Source organism: Leptopilina boulardi, unplaced genomic scaffold, assembly GCF_019393585.1.
Source record: "Leptopilina boulardi isolate dan_hultmark-lab unplaced genomic scaffold, ZJU_Lbou_2.1 LbouV2_377, whole genome shotgun sequence".
Taxonomy (NCBI): domain Eukaryota; kingdom Metazoa; phylum Arthropoda; class Insecta; order Hymenoptera; family Figitidae; genus Leptopilina; species Leptopilina boulardi.
This window is the reverse complement of record NW_026137948.1, coordinates 2,678,528-2,702,687: the sequence shown is the minus strand read 5'-3', so window position 1 is coordinate 2,702,687 and position 24,160 is coordinate 2,678,528. Positions and strand designations below refer to the sequence as shown.

Below are 24,160 nucleotides of genomic sequence, written 5' to 3'. Positions count from 1 at the left end.
AATTAAAAAATGATTTTTACGAAATTTATGTAAAATCCGAAAGACCTGAATCGCCAGATGTAGAAACAACTCTTCATTTAAAATTAAAAACGCATAAAATTTTTAATTGTTCGCCGCGAAGATTATCTCATACGGAGAAAATAGAATTAAAAAAAATTATTGACGATTTTATAAAGCGCAAAATTCTCAGACCAAGTGCTGCTGAATATTCGTCACCAATTGTGCTTGTTATTAAAAAAAATGGTAAAATCCGTATGTGTATTGATTATAGAATTTTGAACAAATACTTAGAATCGGATAATTATCCTTTGCCTCTAATTGAGGACCAGATTGACATTTTGAAGAGTAAAAAATATTTTACTATCCTAGATTTAAAAGATGGATTTCATCACGTTAATATGGCAGAAGACTCAGTAAAATTCACTTCTTTTGTTACGCCTTTTGGGCAGTATGAGTTTTTGAAAATGCCATTCGGTTTGAAAGTAGGTCCAAAATATTTTCAAAAATTTGTCAATACGGTCCTCAAGGAGCTTATCGATTCCGGCGATGTAAGTGTGTATTTAGATGACATAATGATTGCAACAAAGACTATTGAACACCATTTGGCTGTTTTGAGAAAGGTTTTTAAACTTTTGGTTAACAATGGTCTTCAGTTGCAATTAACAAAATGCACGCGGAAACCGAACTTCATTGTGACGCGAGTTCGCATGGTTTCGGCGCGATCCTCATGCAGCGAGACGTTGATCGCAAGTTCCATCCGATTTTCTATTTTTCGAAACGAACATTGGATAGGGAAAGCCGTTATCATAGTTTTGAATTAGAAATGCTCGCGATTATCTACGCGTTAAGACGGTTTAGAATTTATTTACACGGTCTACAATTCAAAATAATAACTGACTGTAATTCTCTTGCACTAGCATTGAAAAAGAATGATATTAATACGAGAATTTCACGCTGGGTACTTGAGTTGCAAAATTTCAACTATACGACTGAACATAGGTCAGGAACGAGAATGACTCACGTTGACGGACTCAGCCGTTGTAATTTTGTCGCGGTAGTTAAATAGTTTTGAATCGAATTTAATGATTGCCCAAAATCTTGACGAAAAAATTAATGCGATTAAATTGCAACTCGAGAAAGCTGAAAGTAAATGGTTCGAAATGAGAAACGGGGTCGTATACAAGAAAATTAATGACAAATTATTGTTTTATGTTCCGTCGGAAATGGAGAAAAGCATTTTATTTAAATACCACGATGAGTTAGGTCATATGGGCGCTGAAAAGGTCGTAGAAATTATTCACAAAAGTTACTGGTTCCCAGAATTACGAAAAAAGTGTACGATCATGTAAAAAATTGTTATAAGTGCATTGCTTTCAATTCACATTGTGGAAAAAGTGAGGGGAAAATCCAAAGTATCCCGAAAGGTGCTCGACCTTTCGAAATGGTTCATATTGATCACGTGACGATTTCTGATGTACGCGTTCCGAGCAAAAAATATATTTTAGTTATAATTGATGGTTTTTCGAAATTCACGAAAATGTACGCCACAAAGACAACCACGTCTAAGGAAGCGATCGAAAAACTCAAGATTTATTTTATGTATTATAGTAAGCCAAAAACGATTGTTTCGGATAGGGGCACGTGTTTTACCTCTAAAGAGTTCACTGATTTCTTAGAAGAGTTTGATATCCAGCACGTTAAAATAGCCACGGGATCCCCACAAGCCAACGGGCAAGTGGAGAGAGTCAATCGTACGATAGCTCCTATGCTTGGTAAATTATCAGATGTAGAGATCGGAAAAAATTGGACTAAAACTATTAATGAAATTGAATTTGCTCTGAATAATTCTGTCCATAAAACAACAGGAGAAATTCCTAGTGTTCTCCTTTTTGGTATTTCTCAGCGAGGTAAAATACATGATCCTATATCGGAATTTATGAGCGATTGTGTTAATAAGGAAACCAGATGTTTGGATTCATTTCGAAATAAAGCAAGCAAAAATATGATTAGGCAGCAAGCACTAGTGAAAGCGCAAGGTGATAAAAAGAAAAAAAATCCTGTCGAATATAGCGTTGGTGATTACGTAATGCTAAAAAATTTCGATGCGACAACAAGAATATCTCCTAAACTAAAGCCACGTTTTAAAGGTCCTTATCAAATAACAAAAGTTTTGAGAAACAATAGGTATGTTATAGCAGATATTCCTGGATGTCAAGCAACGCAGAAAAAATACGAAGGTATTTGGGAACCAGCGAATATGAAATTATGGCGAAAGGGATTAAATTAAGACGATGTAACTTGTTTTGCATAAAGGTGTGATATTCTATTATTTGAAGGAATGTTCGAAATTTAAATGAAAATTTTTGTACTATAAAGATGTTCGAGGTCGAACAAGTGTCAGGATTGGCCGAACTGTAAGGTGTATACCTTATACATTGTGTATGTATGAGTGTCTGTTTGTGTGTCTGTTGACGATTATGTAATGAGTCAGATAGTCAGTCTGTACTCGGGTGTGCGTGGAGAAGGTTCAACTTTTAATAAAATATAATTTTAATTGTATTTGTATTAGTCTACCGCTCATTTACCATCCTCTCACAATTTATTATTTCATTCTAATTGTTGAATTTATATTTGAATTGGAAAAATAACACGTATGAGATATGAAAAAGGACAGGAAATTAATTAAGTAAATTAACACTTTATTGAACAATTAAGATTAAAAACATACACTTTAGAATTAGACTTTGTGACTTTAGACTTTTAAACTTGAGTTGAGACGTACGAGACTTTAGTGCATACCGCATAACTATAATAGTACGACTGACGAGACCCGGAAGGCCGGAACTGCACTCAGGTACCTAAAGTACCCGAATTTCCCTTTCCACCTAAATTTAACCTAACACTCTGACATTTGCTAAATATCGTTGTATTTCCAACACTCTCCCTCAACGATAATTTAAAATTTAACTGAATGAGTAAAAAGAAAATACAATCAAAAATTCAATATTTTCAAATTAAGATATGTAAAGAAAAGAAACTGAAAAATTTACTTTATACCATATAGAACGTTATCATATAAATTGAAACTTAATGTCCTCTAAACTTTTGTCCTTTATAAATCACTTTGACACATTTGAAAGATCCATATACACTTCTGGAGGCACGCCTTTATTTTCCCGGCTTGACCTCCTTAATATAATGACACTGTCATTTGAACTATCGTCCTCATTAGCTAATTCACAATCTTGGAAACTGTTATTTGATTCAGAGATACTCTCTGAAAGGCTGGTATCTCTTCCTGAGACTTGATCCTCATGTTGTTCCTTAACTCCATTGTCCTGTAAACCGTTGTCCTTTTCACTGTTTACCTGGATCCACTCGATTTGCACCAGATTTCCCGCGCCGCTCACTTTTATTTCCTTCCTTCGCTGGGGTCTTTATACCTGGTTTCGAGCGCCTCATGTTCGTGACACTTAATTGCCCTAAACCTTTAACTTGCAGATCTTTATTTATCTTTATTACTTCTTGAGAACTATGATCCTTAGTTTGCAATTCGAAGAGTTTATTTTTTGTAAGAACCGCTGTAGCTTTCACTTTTCCATCTGTTGGGCTGATGACACTGCAAACTGAGTTCTTGAATTGAACACTAAAACCTTTTTCTATCAGTTTTGTTACCGATAGTAAACTTGAACTTAGTTTAGGCACGTACAAAACATCTGCAATTTTTACTGAAATTTCCTTCCCGTTGTTTATGAGCCTAAGTGTCCCTGAACCGGTCCCCTCGACATCCGTAAATTCCGCTTTATCCGCAAACTGCACTGTACCTTTCATTTCACAGTTTAGTTCCTCAAAAAATTCCTTATTGTTGCACATGTGGCTTGTTGCCCCTGAGTCCATGATCCAGCCTGATTTCTTTATTTCTTCACTTTTACCGAGAAAACTTGTGCACACATTTTCTTTACTCGCGAGGTAACAATAATTGTCTGTTTTGAACACATGGTTCACTGTATTTGCCTTTTCTTGCTTTTCTTTCCACGCGATATATTTGTCACACTCCTTTTTAAAATGTCCTTTCTTTTTACAGAAGTAACATTCCCTTTCTTTAATCACTTGAGCCTTCATTGCTGAGTCTTTTAACTTTTTCGCTGTTCTTTAGTCTACCTGTTTCTTTTACACTGTTCTTTACTGTTCTTTAATTTAACAATTGTTCACTTGAAAAACTGAGTTCACTTGATATTCACTTTAATCCTTTATCCTATTTTATCTATCTGGGACTGGGCCCATAACCTGTTGAAATTCAACTAGAATGAGTGGAATAAAACACGTACCAAAGATAAAAATAGGAATTAATATAGAGTAAATTAACACTTTATTGAATAATTGTAAATTGGCTTTAAATACATGAAAACTTGAGAAAAATAACTTTAGACTGAAATTGACCTGAGGCGAACCGTACAATGTGCATACCGCAGGACCGAATTTGTACGACTAACACCCAAAATGCCGGTAGGTACTGCAAGTACCTGGCTTTTCCCTTTCCCTGAAATTTTCCTTTAACTTATTTCCTAAATCTGAAAATACAAAATTATCGTTGTAATTTCAACACTAATATAATAACTTTATTTGCTATATAACTAAAAAAATTTTTAAAAACCGATAGTTTTTAAAAAGACTTTTTAAAGTCTTCATTTCTTTATTTCTGTTGTTCATTAACTGTTTATAAACATGCCAATTTAAATCAATATTTGACAAGAAAAAATAACCATGGCTATCTTTTTTTTAATTGACGTTAAACGTTCCTTTGTTTTCTAAATTCTAAAAAATAATTCTACACAGTACTCAGAGCTGTGAGAACTGCAGTCACTACTTCGAGCAAAGAATTTATTGCTACATTCGTAATTCTCAATAATATGTTGTCAACTAATATGATACAAAACTCTGATTACTATCAAAAAAAGTTTTGATTATTTTCTGCAGAGCCTTCAGTGCTGTGTGGAGAACTTTCAGAACTCTGGAATTTAATTTTTTGGTTTACACAGTAGCCAGTGCTGTGAGAAAAAATACTCAGTGCTTTCAGATTCAGAATATAAACCTAAAGCTGAGTCAAGTAAAACTTCCAGGTCACATATCGTGCACACTCTTGAAAGATTTTTACTACAAATAGTGTATTGGTATTCTTTGATAACTCTTAGCTTACTAAATAAAATAATATGGCATTTTTTTATGTTAGGAAAAAGCTTAATCTTCGATGACCATCTATCAAGCCGATTAAGATCAAATTTAAGATTAAGAGCATCTTGAACACAAGTTACTGTTTTATATGGTTTAAGGTCATCAGCAAACAAGAGAAATAAACTACCCAGTAAACGAAAGAGGATTGACGTGAATTGGATTGAATTCACGTAAAGCTTTGGTGAATCCTGTTTAGCGACAAATACGAATTGGAACTATGTTGCAATTCTCCTGAATTCGACAAGCCTCTATTGAACTGACAAACTCTCAATTCGTTCGATTTCAGTGAAGTAGTTTTCTAAGCTTTAATTCGTCTGCACGAATTCAATAAATGCGTTAGTCAATTCGTTTGAATTGTTGTTGAATTATTCGTACTGCTATTCAATTGAATTCGTTACGATGAATTCGTGTTGTATACGATATATTCATTTTAATTTGTGACATCAAAAATCAAACTTTAATTCTTATCAATTCGTTATAACGAATAAGTGACAAATAATAAAAATTAATAAATAATTACTTCACTATTTAACTTAGTAAAATTAATAACAAATATTTTATGAGAAAATTATTAATAATTTTATAAAATAGCATATTATTTTAAATAATTTTTTTTAATTTTAATAAAATTGTATTTTTTAATTTTTACTTTTAATTTATTTTTTCTTTAATTTGTAATTTGTAAAATAATTTACAAGTTTATAGAAAACAACAAAATTTATAATGTATGGTTTTAATATCATTTAAAAATTTATAAATTTTTTTTCATTATAAATTAAAAAATACTTTTTATCAATTATTTGTATTATTGTACGAAAGAATACTGGATGTTTGCGAATATAGATCATTCTTAAGTTCTAAAATTCATCATAATTATTAAATTTCATTAAAACTTTTGAATTGAAATAACAATTTTTAGTATAGAGTATATTAAAAAAATATATAACTATGTGATGAAATTAAAAGACAAAATCAGAAATTTTTTTTTAAATTGATTTATCTAGAGATGTTAAGTAATTAATGTGTTTTATAAATAAAAATAAAAGTTTGCCAATAATACAATTTTATTACAAATATAAAATTACATTAATTGTAATAAACATAGTCATATCAAAGTAAAAAATCTTATTTTTTTTCAATTACATTTGGCAATTTTCAAGCAAAGAGACAATTTAGTGAATCTTTTTTAAGACCTGGTAGATCCAACATCACCATCGTGGATTCAATATTATGAAAATTAATTGATTTTATTTCCTTTATTTCTACTATTTTACACACATTAGAAATAATTTCATTGCCAACACGAAATTGTCTAACATCATACACCTTTACATTTATCCAAAAAATATCGCGAGCGTTAACATAAATATCATGTATTCGAACAATTTCTCCGTTTCTAATGTCCGTTTCTCCATCATCTAATGAATTACTACGAGTATATTTTATGCTACTGTAAATTTGACCTTGATAAGAGCATTTTAAATATGTTTCGATTTCCCCTTTAGAATCGCATTTGTCGAAGAACACAACGTTATTAACTATTTTTGCACTGGCTGTGAATCTTTTTGAATCAAAAAGACTTTCAATGTAGTCATTTATTACATAAAAAAGTGACAGCTTATGATTTTGTTTATAAGCTAATATTCGAAGTGAGTTTTTGGTCATTTGTTGTCCAGCACTTTTTGGGCCATGAACAGTTTTATTTAGATGAAAAATATTCCTTTTAAAAGGAAAGGCAGAAGTTGCCCAAAGAGGACCTGATTGACGAACATTTTCTGCCAAGTGCAGCAACAAATGGACGTTAAACGTCATTGCTACCTTACCGTTTGCTTCCTCGCGGAGGAAGCTCTAAATTTCTCTAATTGAATTAATTGATTTAAAATATTTCGAGTTAAAAACAAATTTTTTTAGCTAAAATATGAATCAAATCTATATTTTATATATACCAATTGATTCGTCTTGACGTAAGGAAGACGATTATATTATATATTACCTTAAATTTTCCTATTTAAACATTTTTGGAAAAAAGACGATAAAATTTTTTTTGGGGGTATTTTAAAAATCCTCTTATTATTTTTGAGAGAATAATGTGATAAATAAGCCTACCAAATTTTACCCAAATCCATTAAAACCTGTTAAAGATATCGTGTTCACAAAAACGATCCACACACACATGCACACACATATATACATCCAGACAATTGATCAGGATCTCATATAACATGTTTCTATATAAGAGAACATTTGTTTTCACCATTTTTAAAAATTTTATAAACGAAAGGACTACAAAGCTTCCTCCACGAGGAAGCAAAAACATCTGAAACATCGTGTTTAACACGAACAGATGAATATATAAATTATATAATATAAATTTGTATTCATATAAGAAACATAATGAAAAAATATTTTTTTTTGGTTTTGGTCCCTAATAAAGATCTCGAAATACCTGTTAAATTGATGAATTAATACTTAATGTGTTGTATTTCCCGACACCAGTTTAAGTCACTTCTTTCTAAACCAGTGTTATGAATTTATTTATATTCACAACAGTATTTTTGTAAAAAAATTAAAATAAAAAGAATATACAAATATAGTACATTAAATATTAATATGTTTATTTAACAGGTAATTCGAAATCACTTTTGGAAATGATACCACTGAAGAAAAAAAATTCGTCAACAGGACAATTAATTAAAATGGATATCCCATACAGCACACTATACTGCTGTAAGCTTATTCTGCAGACTTCAGGTAAGTTAAAGAAGAGTTTAATGTATCGGCCGTCGTTCTAGAAAAAAATTGATTGAAATCCTTTAAAAACCTATTGGTTGAGAATAATCATTTGGTCTGATTCATTCAATTGGATTTAATTATGATAAGTAATTTCTACATTCGTTTTCCATTTTTTCATGACCTTAAACAAACGAGACTCACATGATTAAACCCCAAATTTCATCTGATATAAATCTCATTAGACATAAATTTCATTTGACATAAAATTCAGATGACATACATCTCAATTGACATAATTTTACATAACTTTTATTTGACATAATAGTCAAATCGAATAATTTTTATTTAACATAATTCTCATACGACATACATTTTATTGGATGTATAATTTATTTCATATAAAATACATTTGACATAAAACTCATTTGTTATAAAAATAGCATTGTCTGTCCTATTTTAATCTATGAGGCAAAATAACTTTTAACCAGTTCATTTTACAGAAAAATTTTTCAGACAAAAGTTGTTGTCCTTAGAGGAACTTCGTGCAGCTCTTGGCCAATTTTTTTGGAAAGCTACTCAGAACTGACCACGAGAAGGTGGCTGCAAATCGAGTTCCACCTTATCCATTCAACTTACTTTAACAAAAGAGTTTTTTTGTATTATATTTTTTAAAGTTTTTCCATTTAATAAAAATGTTAATTGTAAAATAAATTAATAAAAGGAAAATCCACAGATACAGTAAAAAATGAGATCATGGCGTTACTTTTTCGAGTCCTGTAGTGCGACTCAGAAAGCTTACAATAGTCCTCAAAGGTGATTCGTGCTACAGGGCTCGAAAAAGCAACACCATGCGCCTTCTTTTTTTAGATCACTTATAATATGGTTTAAGCATTAATTTATAAGTGCTCTAATGCCTCACCGTTAACTCGAATGCAGGTATCTAGTCTGCTTCTGAACCATGCTCTGACACGTTGGAGAACGGCGGGCGTCACTTGAGCAAATGCTCTGCAAATTCTGTTCTTCATATTATTTGCTGTTGATAGTTCCTCAAAAATACACCAAATCTTTAACATAACCCCAAAGAAAAAAATCCAGCGGTGTCAAATCTGGTGATCTTGGAGGCAAAATTTAAACTGGACTTCCCAAATCAATCCACCAGTTTGAATATTCATCATTTAGTCAGACTGTTACTATCGTAGCACGATGTGGAGGTGCTCCATCCTGTTCCAACCATCTTCTTAAACGAATATTAAGACGAACCACGGTGGTCCTTAACACACTTCAAACCAAAAGTTCTTTCAAATTTAAAATCTTTCATCGAGCCGTTTTTTAAGAACATCGATTTTTAGGTTAAAAAATTGAATTTTTCGTTTTCTTTGAAAAATATTATGTTATATCGTTAAAAAATTGAATTTTTTGTTTTCTTTGAAAAGTATTATGTCATATCGGGGTAATAATTTACATAAAACCTAACTTTATTAAGAATAAATATTATTCAAGCTGTCTTGATATTTTTTACTTGGGATAATAGTGAAATTGCTTTCTTTAATTATTATTAGTTCATGAATGGAGATGAATGAATGAATAAATATATTTACAGAAAGATGTAATTTCTCATTTTACCGGCAATATGACATCTGCTAGATGTCATTTGAACTTGTAATGATCCTATATTATTAGCCCATAGGATTTGTTCGCCTAATGGAACCAGAATATTCCAATAAAGTATTTTACTAGATTTTAAAGTAATGAAAACATTATTCTATTTAGGAACCTTACATTTAACTGTGATAATGATAGATGAGGAAAAGTCAATAATAAAACATTATATTTATACTTTCGAAAAAACTTATGTTGTAATTATTAAATAAACAATACAAAAGTAAAAAAAGAACAAATAAAGTTATCGTAGTTTCCGTTTAATATAACAGAATCTAGAATTTATCATGTGAAATGAAATTAACAACTTTTTGTTAATTTTTTTAGGTCTAGTCTAGTTTGAGAATAAGTCAATTCCCTTTTTGCCTTATTTTTCCGACTATTCTCCAAAGCTATTCTAGAAATTTACTTCCGGATTTACGTTGTCGAACGAATCTAGATTTCGTGTACACTAGAGATTGATCAAGTATCAATCAGAGGACTATTCATCAGGACGCTACCTGATGTTCATGCCCGACGCGAAATACTGAGAATAATGTTTCCACAAAATCTCACCTCGATGATTGGTACTAGATTTAAAAGTTGTTCACTAGACACATATAGTCTAGTGTACGATCTTCTTTAGGTAGTTATATACTGAGAGAAGTAGCTCTACAATATGCAGCCTGAGAAAGGAAGTTCTCTGGTTCAGAGATGTTCACTGCACACAAAAGTACCTATAGTCCAGTGTACATCATCTTCTGTATACCTGTATTCGGAGAGAATATAGTGACGTATATAGCTATATAAAACTTAATAATATAAATGTAACTAATTACAAACTAAATTACATCTTTCTGTAAATATATTTATTCATTCATCTCCATTCATGAACTAATAATTAAAAAAAAGCAATTCCACTATTATGCCAAGTAAAAAATATCAAGACAGCTTGAATAATACTTATTCTTTATAAAGTTAGGTTTTATGTAAATTTTTACCGGGATATTACATAATGTTTGTCAAAAAAACAAAAAATTCAATTTTTTAAACTAAAAATCGATTTTCTCAAAAACGGCTCGATGAAAGATTTTAACTTTTTTTACAAATTACTCCGAAAAGTGTCCAGATTCAGGATATGTGACGCGACGCGAAGAAAGGGACCTAAGCGTCCAAACGGTAATTTCACAGGAGAGAGAAAAGAGTAGGCAAGAACGTGGCGAAGAGTTTCCGATATCTCTTACTCTCTCTTGCTTCCCACTACTATTTCAAGTTGGCGTCTGTGTGTTCGGGCGTCTTCGGAAAGTAAAGAGAGATGCACTGAATTTTTGTCTTCTCCAACATTATTATTTAAACTGTAACTGCTTTCAACGACATCCGCATATTCTTGATCGAGATTCATTTTTTTAATACTAACCATTAACAAGACAATTAATTAATCATTAATTAACCATTTGCAAGACAATAATATTTTTTGCCTTGCATTTACGCCGGTTGTTGCCTGCACCTCGTACACGTGCTTTCGTAGTAAGAGAGAACAGTGTAGTCAGCTCATATCTCTCTAAATCACGAATACCGACCCGAACTTCAAGCGACGCATGGACACAGTGAGAGGGGAGCGTACGCATGTGTGTGTGAGGAGAAAGAGAGCTACAAATACTGCTTGCAGGAATTTTCAGACCTGAGTCCCGCTACAGGACTTGAAAAAATAGCGTCATGATCTCATTTTTAGTGTATCTGTGAATTTTCTTTTTAATTATTTATTTTATAATTTAACAATTTTATTAAATAGAAAAGCTTAAAAAAATTAAATACAAAAAAACTCTTTCGTTAAGGTAAGTCGGTTGGGTGAGGAGGAGGTGGAACTAGATGTGCTGTCACCTTCTCGTGGTCTGTTCTGAATAGTTTTCCAAAAACTAGCCAAGAGCTGCACAAAATGCATGTTTGATAAGAAATTAAATATGACCTATTTGACCTAAATAGGTCGACCTATCGAAAAAAAATACATCAACGATTTTGACATGGAATTTGCTGCTCTATCGATTTCCGACACAAAAAGTTGACCTTGAATCGACATCATTTAAGTCATTTAGGTTAAATTCAAGTTTACCACTGGATATCCCCTCTAAGGACAACAACTTTTGTCTTAAACATTTTTTGTAAAATCAACTGCTTCAGCACTTCGAAAACCTTCGGAAAACTGTTGTCTGATTCATGAAAAGTAAATCTTGTCCGTCTGTGTAATCATAATTGTGATCATGTAAGTTATATAGTAAATTTAGTTGTCTAGCTATAAAAAGCAGGAACGATTTTTGAACCCGTTCCAGTCTTATTGATAAATATAAAAAGACATCCAAATGATTAAAGCATATTCAAGAACACTTCTGACAAAAGTGAAATATAATATTCTGAGGTTACACTCGTTATGAAAAGCTGATGCATTCCTCGTAACCAAACCCAAAAAACTTGAGTGATCTACCAATGACATCAGAAATATGATTAACAAACGTGACGGACTTTTTTATAATCATGACTAAATCACGAACCTGGGTCACAAAGAAAGACAATGCTATTTTCATGACAGATGAGTTTTATGTCAATTGAATGTTATTTCAATGTATAATATTGTTATTTAAAATTATGTGAAGTTAGTTTTATGTCAAATTGAAGTTCATGTCAATTAAGTTTTATGTCAAATAAAAATGTCATATAAGATTTATATCAAATGAATTTTACGTCAAATGATTTTATGTCAAATGTAATTTGGGGTTTAATTTGCCGAATAGGTAAAAGTCGATTTTTTTTGTTTCTGTCGATTGTCGGGTATTAGATCGTTTTTTCTATCAATTCTTCCCCTTTCGGAAGTTCACTACCTTGCGTTTGCTCTTCTCATCTGAGCTGCATTTGGTCGTCAAACTTCGATACTATCGCGTAAATACTAAACGCTACTAAAATAGATTTATCCAACACCAGCAATAACACACGATAATGTTTACTTGTCTAGTTTAAAATTGATCCTATAGAATTTGCTGTTCCTTTTGTAACTTGTTTTATTTAAAGTGGGCTATAACACGATTGCCTAAAATAAATTATCATTATTATTATATTATTTTCTTTAATCAAAATTGAACAGTTGATCGATATCGATATTTTCTTCCTCCATGTTTGGAAAATCTTATGGCCCAATCAATATGATATTAAGTGGATTTGGGTCCTCACGTTCGAGAAACGTTGGTGGTGGAGGAGGACGATTTAGCAAATTTTCCAAATTATTCAATTCAACAATTTTTAGAAAGAATATATTTGTCAGACCCGACAGAATATGAGGTCGAGAAAATCGTCACCTTACATAAAAAAATGAAACAAATAATTATGACTGATATCGGATCATTATAATATTTCTTAAGAATGGTCCATGGAGCAATTAGCGGCTGTTCAATTTTTTCTAGTGCCTTTCCTGACATACATGCATGTAAATAAATAATTTAAATAAAGTTCAAATGAAGGGGCAATGCTCACATTTTTGATTATCGACAAATATTCATCTATTGTTCCAGTTCCAACGTCAAACTTTTCAAAATGTTTTTAAAATTTTATAAATGTCGAGTGTCGATTAGTTAGTCTCGGAGACTGAACACGATTCTGGCACCCAAATTTGCTTAGCACGTCAGGATTTTGAGAAAAGAGGGGGTAAAGACTCCAAGAAAGTGTTTTCAGCATATTCTTAACTTAATAAAATTTATTTCACTCAAATTCCTTAAGCGGCGTTTTTGTATTCAAATATATGTATGAAAATATTTCGATCACACCATAGATTGACCTGTTTAAAGCAAAAATGCAGTTGTGCCTTTCAAAAATGTATAAATTTAAATGAAATCACGATTTTTATTATCATCTTTAAATTGTTGCCACAGGAATACAATTAGAGCCACATCATTGAAGAAGGTCTTAAAAGTTTTGTTTTTTCATCACCTTTTAAGAAATGCATTGAACTTTTATTTTTATACAACGCCGTAATAGATATTTTCATAAGAAGACGTTCGATTGAATTTTTTTAAAAAGTGCCATCACTCAATCAATCCTTCGTATTTTTAGTTTTAGTGGTAGCACACTAATGGGACAGTGAAAAATTTTTGACAAAATATGTCTGTTAGATATTTCCATAGTAGCTGAAGTGATATTTTACACGCCGCAAACATAAAAACGTTAAGAATATAAACTCAAGAAATTCAAATGAAATTTAAGCATTTTTTCACTTTTTAACTTTTTAACTTATAAAACTATTTGTCAAATAAATATTTTGTTTTAATACTGTACATAAATGTTCCTTTGTATATAATTTAGCAAAAAAAATGATACCCAAAGTTTTAATCAAAAATAATTCAGATTTTTAAGTGTTCGATTCGAGAATCACAAAAGTTAAAAGTTTCGTGGATTTGCCCATATGCAAATATAGGAAATTTCGAAAATTTCGTCAGTACACGGCTGACGTGCGAGAAGTGGAAATTTGATGTTGATTTTAAAGCAAGATATTATAATTTAGAATAAGTTATAGACTTGTAACTTAGGTGAGTAAAAATTCCTTAAGTGGTTCACCCAAATTAAAGATTTACTGTATTTGCTTGGAGATATAGAAAATTAAAACATTATGAGTTAAAAAACTGCCTCAAAGAATTTTTCAAAAAAATTAAATTTCTCAGAGTTATAAAACTTGAAGTTTTTTGTAGTCTTAAATTAAAAAATAAATATCTTAGAACTAAGTAAACGGATCTTTATAAAAATTGGTATACTTACACAGAAAATGATAAGAGTTTTAGTTGAAAATTTTTGATTTTTAATAATTGTTATTGCAAAATTAATTGTTTATTTAAAAAATAAACCATGTTCTGGTTGTCGTAGAAAGTTTATTGGAAAGGTAATTTCATAAGGATTCGAAAACCGTTTTAAAATTTCGTGGATCGCAATTAGAAAAAAAGTTATCGCGTTTTTTGTGCGGCGCTGCGTTTCTCTAGCGCTATCACGTAGAATGTATTTTGCTCAAAAAGTATAGAACTTGCAAATATCTCGAAAAGTACGAATTTTTATAAAAAATGTTCAAGACAAAAGTTGTTCCTAATAAAAAGATCTACATATGTGAACCCAAAAAATTGGTTGTTTTTGTTAAATAAAATCCTCTAATTTTCAGAATCAAATTCGTAATCCCTATGAAATTATGGGTTTTAACGTGTGAAGTATGACCAAAATATTAAGCTGAGGAATCTTACATTGAGCTATAGGCATAATGTGAAAATTTGCTTCGAATTTATAATATGTTACCCCAAAAACCCCATAAGCCATCTTTTAATATCGAGAATTAAATGAAAATACATCTGAAGAAAATGACAAAAATGAAAACTTACACATAACAAATAATCGTTAGAACATAGTTGTACTCACATTATTAATAAATTATCCTGGATAATTGAGTCAATGAAGAGCAAAAAATATGCAATTTGATTTTTATATATATTCGTTTGTCTTCCTTTTTCTTTCACTATCACACATTCTTTTCAAATTTTGATTATATTTCGCAAGGCCCGATAATGAATGTGAACCACGTTTTTTGCCGGTAACCGTGAGGAGAGGCGAGCCAACCTGAGCTGTGTTGCGCTCGGGCAAACTCAGTTAAGGTTAGATCAATGGCGCGAAAAAAATTTAAATTTTACGCTATGATTATAAAAATCGTAATACTGCAAAATTTTATAAAAATCAAATAGAAAATAATTTAAAAATATTCTACTAATATCTAAACTCGGTGTGACGTGTCAAAAATGTCACGTCACAAAACATAAATTTTTCTCAGACAGATTTATTTTATACATATGAATTTGTTATAATTATTATAAAATTTTATTTAAAATTTAATAAGAAAATTAATTTAATTTATTTAAAAAATATTTCTTACTCTGGAGGAAAAATTCTAATATAATTGTTATTGATTTATCAGAATAAAATTTTTGAATTGTTATTTACTTATCAATTAAAATATTTGATTAATATCACTATATTTTCTTATAGGAAAAAGTAGAAAAAAATGTTCTTCTACTTTATAAACTAAATAAGGAGCCTATTTTGGATAGACATAAGCATATAAAGTTCCTGAAAAAGTCATTAATTTATTTAACTACAAATTATGAGGTAACTTAATTTTAATAACTTTAAAGGGGGTTATCCAGTCATGAAAAGCTGTTACTCCATTACCCAGGTCTACAAAATAAGATTTTTTTAGATGTTGTAGTTGTTTTTAATGTAGTTTTGTATGCTGAACGCGATCCCGAAATCCTAAATTGCGTAAAACGTTAGGTTATTAAGTAAAGTAGGAGTAAAGTTTCCAAAAACCGTGTTTTTGAGAGTTTTCAGTATTTTTTTTCTCTTTAACACGACATGCTAGAACTATATGCGCAAGATAAAAAATTTGTTTTGAAAAAAACCCCAAATACCGTCTTTTTAAGGTAAGGGTTTCAAGTTTTTTCTTCTTAACCTGACTTCTATATAGGCCTGAATTAAACCTCAAATCGTACACTGTAAGACCCACATACGCAAGATAAAAAAAATGAAGTAAAGACCCCAAAAAATGTGTGTTTGAGGGTTTGTAGAATTTTTTCTACTTAAACTGACGTATTAGAGACTTCTATATTGGCTTAAATTAAAGCTTAAAATACACTTTAAAACCCATATACTCAAATTAAAAAGGCTATATAGAAGTTTCTAGCACTTCAGGTTATGGAGAAAAAAAAATACTGAGAACCCTCATAAACACGGTTTTAGGACCTTCATTTTTTTTAAATACTGACGTGATACGCAATATTGGAATTCAGGATTGTGTTCAGGACACAAAAGTATATTAGAAACCATTCTAGTATATAAAAAAACCTTGTAGATCTGTGTTATTTTTCAAAAACGGTTGAAAATATTTATTTAAAAAACTTTGCATATTATTTATTGAAGTTATGTAAAATTATTCCTCGAGTCCATAAAGAAGTAATTTCCTCTGAACATGATAAGTCGAGACAGGATGATCTTTAATCAATAAACGAAAAAGATTCTGTTAGTTTAGTAGATTACTTAATCGATTTTTGAAAATAATGACTGGATTTGTCCCCTTATAGAAGTGAGTAATAGTTATAGTTGAAGTAATTGTTTCTTATAAACATATTTTTAGTGCTTAGATAGTAGTCGGCCTTGGTTATGTTATTGGATTCTGCATTCTCTTCAAATTTTAAATGAACGACTGGATGATAAAATTTATTCAAATATTGTCAAGTTTTTATCTAAATGTCAGTCACAACATGGTGGATTCGGTGGTGGACCAGGACAGCTGCCTCATCTTGCTACAACATATGCTGCTGTAAATGCGCTTTATATAATTGGCACAAAAGAAGCTTATGAAGCAATAAACAGGTATTTACGTAATATAATTTGTTTAATTATTAATCATCAGGGCAGGTTTTAGGGACGATCGTAGAAGTCACCTCGTTTTCATTGGTCTCCTTATCTTTTTACCGTTGGCGTTAATTATAAGTTGCATCTTTTTACCACCAATGATTTAAGAGAATTTTTTTTTCTTTTTTTGTGGATAGCGAGTTTGGGGTGCTAGTTCTATTCTGTTCGCTGTACTCGTGCTCTCACAGTTCGGAACTTTTTCGGTTGTTCGTTTGTTAATTTTTAGCAAAAGTTAAGATAATTTTTTGTTTTCTTGGCGGTAAAATATTTCTTTAAAAATTTAGATAAGCCGGTGTAAATTTTGTTGACTTGTGTTTCGCGGAGTTCAACGCGAATTGAAATTCGGGTATCTAAACGTCTCGCAAACGTATTTAGCTATATCGCTACTCATGTCTGGCCAGTAATGCTGACTCTACATTGGCTGCGTAAACGTGTACGTGAACGTGAACGTGCTGACGTCACCCATTTGAATAACATTGTGACGTCAGCACGTTCACGTTCACGTACACGTTTGCGCAGCCAATGTAGAGTCAGCATAATAATTTCCGGAGATACGTGGAATGGTTTTCGTGATACCGAGGTGTCCTGCGGTCGGGGCGTTGTGATTCTCCTACATTACTTTTTCGTGTAGAGGCGATGGCACGCATGATTTCCATGTTTTTTCTCTATCCGTGAAATTCAACGAGTGATACACATGTCGATATAATGCATTGTTTTTTATGGAATATTCGATGTATCGTTCTAGAGTTTTGAGGACAGCGCACTATGGGACAGGAGATCGAGTTCTGTGGCCAATAGTTAATTTTTAGAATTGGGTAAAATAAAGTATACCATTACAATTAGTAATAATCGTGTAGTTGTAAATTGTTCATTAATGTAGTACTATTATAAAAAAAATCCGACAAGTGCGAGTTACACTCGCACTAATTCAAGCGTTCCGTACACCAACAATAATAAACTTTTTTATATATAAATAAATAAAGATGTATAAATAAAGAAACACATTTAAATATCTACTTTGTATAACTTTTATTTTTTATACATTCACTCAATGTGTTTGTATTACAATTTTTTGCCAAAAGTATTGTTTCGTATGATCTCGTGTCTCAATAAATAACATGGCTAAATATTTACTCACTAATTATCGCATATATGCAAGCCACAGTCAAACTTATCTTCAGCTCAACACTGTAAAAAGAAGGTACTAAAATAGTACCAATTTTAGGTATTAAAATAGAACCAATAGGCAATTTAGTACCTAAAGTTGGTATTAAATTAATACCTTTCGTTTTACAGTGAACCGTGACTGCCTGCTAAACATATACTCATGAAGTATATCATATTCACAAGTTCCAGTCGAACTTATCGCATATTCGCAAGGCCTAGTCGAACTTATCGTGAGCTCAACCGTGACTGCTGACAAATTTCTACTCATGAAGTATATCATATTCACAGGTCTTAGTCAAACTTATCGCAAGCTCAACCGTGACTGCCTGCTTAGTACCTATTCACGAATTATCGCATATCCGGAAGACACAGTCGAACTTACCGTCAGCTCAATCCTGACTGCCTGCTAAACATCTACTCATGAAGTATATCATATTCACAAGTCTTAGTCGAACTTATCGCAAGCTCAACCGTAACTGCCTGCTTAGTACCTATTTACGAATTAGCGCATATCCGCAAAGCGCAGTCGAACTTATCCTAAGCTCAACCGTGACTGCCTGCCGACTTCTATCAAATCCAATCGGTCTCGCTATATTTTTCCTGTAATCTACACGTGAAAATACGGATGTGTACTAAATTGCAGTTCTTCTTATACCAAAATGTAGAAGTTAAGGGGAAGGACAGGATCATTTTTTGCAATTTTTTCTGAAAAAACCGATTTCTTTCCTTTCTAGCTCGCAGCCATCAAATCCAATCGGTCTCGCTATATTTTTCCTGTAATCTACACGTGAAAATACGTATGTGTACTAAATTGCAGTTCTTTATATACAAAAATGTAGAAGTTAAGGGGGGTCTATATTAATAGACATAGAGATAATATAAATTGAGTAGGCAAGGTATAGGCAGTAGCATATGAGGGGATAGGTCACCGTAAGAAAGAGAAAAGTAGAGTTTAAAACCACAGTCTGTCCTCTTCTAAACTGCGCCAGTGCACTAGTGCATAATTTTGTACTGATCGAAAATTCTCGTGACTTTTCATGATGCAGATCTTTAGCTGTCGCGCATGCGTAACTAAAAAAAGACAAAGATTGGTTTTATTTTCTTTCTCTTCCAATCGAGCGGATACTTAAGGCGGCGCCTTACCTACTCTCTTTGTATTATCTCTATGGTTAATTATATGGTTCTTAGTTGATGTGAAATTGAAAGAATCATGTCAGCTTCTCTCAATTAAAAAATTATATTTGTTTTAGAAATACTCTGGTTCAATTCTTAATATCACTGCATGGGGAAGATGGGAGTTTTAGCATGCATTATGATGGTGAAGCAGACATTAGAGGTGCTTACTGCGCGTTATCTGTTGCAAAATTAACAGATACATTTACTCCTGAAATATTTAATGGAACAGCAAAATGGATACAGAGGTGTCAAACCTGGGAAGGAGGATTTGGTGGCTGTCCTGGCATGGAAGCGCATGGTGGATATGCATTATGTGGATTGGCTTCTCTTGTTTTATTAGGAAAAACAGACCTTTGTAATTTGACGTCGTTAATTGTAAGTATACTACTGATCTCAAATAATATAATTCTTCTAACTACTCTATTTCTCTTTAGAAATATTCAAAGAGTCTACTAGTTCTAGTATCTACTAGTTCATGTATCCCAAAAAAGTGCTATAGCACTTTTTACATTACATCACATACTCGGTTTACAATAAAACCACTGAAAACCGAGATCTAACAGAAGTCTGTCCTGATTTGCTTTGAGAAAATATATTGCTAAAAATAATCAAACTGTAGTAACATTATTTATTGGGAACTATAAATTTATGATTTTTTAATTGATTTAAACAATATTATTGGGTTATTAAGCTCTTATTAATAAATTATTAACGTGCAAAGTGTAGACATATCTGTAACTATTATCTCGATTGAATTTTTATTAACAATATAACATTGGTGAAACATAATTATAAACAATGATTATCAATAACTTACATTTATGTTCTGCATCAATGATTGTTCTCATGGCGGAAAAGCAAGTTATTATGAACTAAATTGAACTTTAAAAGATACGAATTTTATAATAATTGTACTATAACATTATTTTAGTTATTTTAATTGAATACAAAACTAGATTTGATTCAATGTAACTGTGACCAGACTATATCGGAAAACTGTAACTTAAAATACATACTTAAAAACTATTGAAAACTAAACATGCTGACTCATTGGCGATCCGATGAGAAGAGAGAGAGAGGGAGAGAGAGTTTTAAAAACGAAATTTTCATTCATACTAAAATTGACAGTAGATGACGCAAGGACTTTTGTTAATTTAAACTAATCCGAAATATATTCCTACCTTACTTCTCTCAGAATTGTCAATTACTAATACTAACTAAGCGACTTTTCCAATGTCAAGCTCGCGATATCTTGTTCATTGGAACCGGTCAATTATTGAAATAAATAGCTTCCTTGTTAAATAAACAAACCCTGCCAACTTAACATTAACCTAAACTAAATTTATGCAAAATTCCTTAATATGGAGCGCCAGTATTTCAACAGGACAAAAGTTTCGAATACGAATTGGTGCTATTCTGACGCTTATTACAAAAATAACGGCAGAACTCCCCTCAACCCAAAAAAAAATTGTCAATACTATTAGCGATTAAATTGCACAAAGTGCGCTTCCAATACCGAGTTGATCCTCTGGAGATAAAAAGAAATCTGATTCTCACCAACATAACACATTAAGAAGGTATTTCGGAAAACCTAATGACTGATCAAGAAATAAGCACTAAATGCTGGTATACGAAGGCTGCATATTCATACTAACTTGCAAATAAATTTTTATTTCAATTAGACGGAATAATACCATGAATAGAGGAATCCTGAAGAAAATATGGAAAGTAATCTGATAAGATGTTATCAAAACTGCTGATACTGAAGACAAATTATAAAGGTTATGTTAATGTGAAAATTGAGACTTTACAATATGAAGAATAATGTTGGGGCGATAAATTGCGTCCATAAATGTTGCAAAAATTTACACTTAAATCAGAAATCACTTGGACGATAAATTAGATCTAGAAATGTTACAAAGATTCACATTTAAATTAATCCATTTATATTTTAATACAAGTAAAATTGTCATAGGTGACTATAACAGAGTGAACTGCAATTAATTGAATTAATCTATTAAGACCCATAGCTTACACAGCGTTTCTAACGTCAAACTAACTATTGGATTTATAGCATAACCGAAAAAAAGATACACCTATTTTTTCTATTTGCAAAATAATTTGTTTACCTAAGTACAATATATGTGCCTCTTTGTGATTTTAGTGTCATGTAATTTTTAGTTTTGACCAGATTTATTCGAACAGTGCCTATAGCAGTAAAACCAATTCTTTTCAAATGTACTTTGAGACCTGGTGAAGTAAAGAAGTTATCAAAATACACATTGTAATTTCCTGAATTTTCAGTAGACAATGTTTTGAACAAGTTTTGTAGCATATTGATCACTACTTTAGATCCCCAACAAACTGACTGCAAAGGTCCTCCATTTGCGTTATTTGACTTACCTGCTTAAATATCCGCATCGTATATATATATATATATATATATATATATATATATATATATATATATATATGAAACTGTCTACAGAATATAAGACACAGTTTTATTCCAAATCAGATTCGTCAATTATCATCATCAGATTCATATTATGTCCATCATAATCTGCAACAACAAATTCTTCTAAGTCTCTTATTGTTGCAGTATGTACACTTCTTAGTCGCTGATGCATGATAAATCACCTACCAACAAACAATAGTCAAAATTATGCACAAAGAAAAGATCTAAAAATTACTTTTTCTTGTATGAACGGAATTCTTTATTGTATCAATAATCACTTTTTATTATTAGAATTATTTTTCCCGGAAATGAAATATATATATATGGGGTAAAATTCCTGTAGCGAACTAAGTGAAAAAAAAGTTGATCAGATCGGGCTGTAATTTGCACATAGTTTAGCCCTAGGGGTAAGTAATTTAACCTCATTGTATTGTTCGGTTTTTTCAAAAACAGTCGGAGAGGGAGGGGGTTGAATTTTTTTGAAAAATTTAAACACACCGAAAAAAATAAAATCTCCAAATGAGAAGAAAATTCCGCTCATAAATTACTTTTACATTTTATTTTCAATATACGAATATTCATCTACAAAGAGGAGGATTTTTCTTCTTTATTTGAGAATATTTTTATTAAATGATAACTTTTAATATTTTCTCTTTGATTGAATTTATTCATTTGCATTTAAGATTTTTTTTCTATAATTGAAATTATTCCTCTCAAAATGAAACAAATTTATGCTGTAAAAAAGATTTTTATAGTTTCATTTTGTTTTGTTGCGCGCATCTTCAAACTGTTTGAAAAGTGACAGTTCAAAATAAAATGGACAACGAGCTGAAAAATCTGTTATCTGAAATTGGACTTTCTACATTAATTATTTAATTAACAAATTTTTCACTGAAAATTAAGGTTTTAATGTATAAAAAATTATTTCTATTCATATTAAAAACTGTGATAAATTTATTATAATTTATCAACAATGCGATCTGTTTAACCCCTATTTTTTCTAGGGTTAGAATTTAATAATATTCAAATCAGAATTGATTATTTCATCAATTTGACCTCTACACTATTTTAAAAATATATTTACTTTGATTTAAATAATCCATTAACTTTTTTTCACTTGAATACTGAGCACTTTATTTTAAAATGAACAAAAACTAAAAACATTTTTATCAACCTGAAAATCTTTGGTACTTTATTGTATAAAAACTCAGCTCGTGTTTTCGCCGTCTATATTTTTTCTCCAAAAATGGTTCCTATCATTATAAATTACTTAATCCGAGTAATAACGAGTAAATTAAATCATAAATTTCTTTTAACCCTGTAAAGAAGGTTGACATTTCTGAATTTGACGTAAGTTTGAAACAAGATGAATAAATCTTTATTTGAAATTATTCCTCTCAAAATATAAAAGAGGAAAATCCTCTCAATTAGATATGAAAACTTTAGTGCCCATATATAAAAGGAAAAGTTGCTGCAAAAGAAGAGGAATCCTCTAAATTTGAGAACTTTTTTTTTTCGGTGCAGTGAATTTTTGAAGACTTGTAACTTTTAAACAGAAATAAGAAGAAAAATTTGTCCCATACGTTTTCGAAAGGTTTTTTCCTGCTCTTTCGAATGGTGCAAAACTTTTTTTAAAAATTCAAATTTTGACCCTTTTTTTGAACATTAAACATTTTTTCGAATTTTTTTTTAACTTCGGTCCTTTTTATTTTTTTTATTTAATTTTTTTTTTAAAAACTTCATATAGGGCTCGTTGGATGCGGAATTTTGTCAACTTTTACTTAGTAACGTCAGAATTACGATAACTTTATTTGTTTATAAAATATATAATTCTTTATTAACCTTAATTAATTAATTAACTAATATCTTAAAAATAACAAAAAAGGACATCTCAATACTTTTTGAGCTAAAAATGCACATTTTTAACTTTCAAAAAAAATAAATTTAAAAAAAGACCGAACTTAAAAAAAAGTCAAAAATTTTTTGATTTTTTTTTCACTAATCGAAAGAGCACAAAAAAACCTTTGGAAAACATAGATGTGAAAATTTTTTTATTTACTTATATAATATTTACAATTTTTAGTTAATTAATTAACTATTAAGGTTAATAAAGAATGATATATTTTATAAACAAATAAAGTTATTCGAAAGAGCAGGAAAAAACCTTTCGAAAACGTATGGGACAAATTTTTCTTCTTCTTTCTGTTTGAAAGTTACAAGTCTTCAAAAATTCACTGTTTAAATTTTTCAAAAAAATTCAACCCCCTCCCTCTC

General features: G+C 30.8%; 1 protein-coding gene across 1 annotated transcript in view; it reads left to right on the top strand.

Annotated features, from left to right (window-relative positions):
• The window catches only part of LOC127287947 (protein farnesyltransferase subunit beta), a 47,831-nt gene that overhangs the window by 10,770 nt on the left and 12,901 nt on the right, over positions 1-24,160 (top strand). The window contains exons 2-4 of the mRNA XM_051315106.1: positions 15,661-15,780; positions 16,805-17,043; positions 19,503-19,803. Coding sequence (XP_051171063.1) covers positions 15,661-15,780; positions 16,805-17,043; positions 19,503-19,803 — 660 coding nt within the window. The remainder of the gene's footprint in view (positions 1-15,660; positions 15,781-16,804; positions 17,044-19,502; positions 19,804-24,160) is intronic.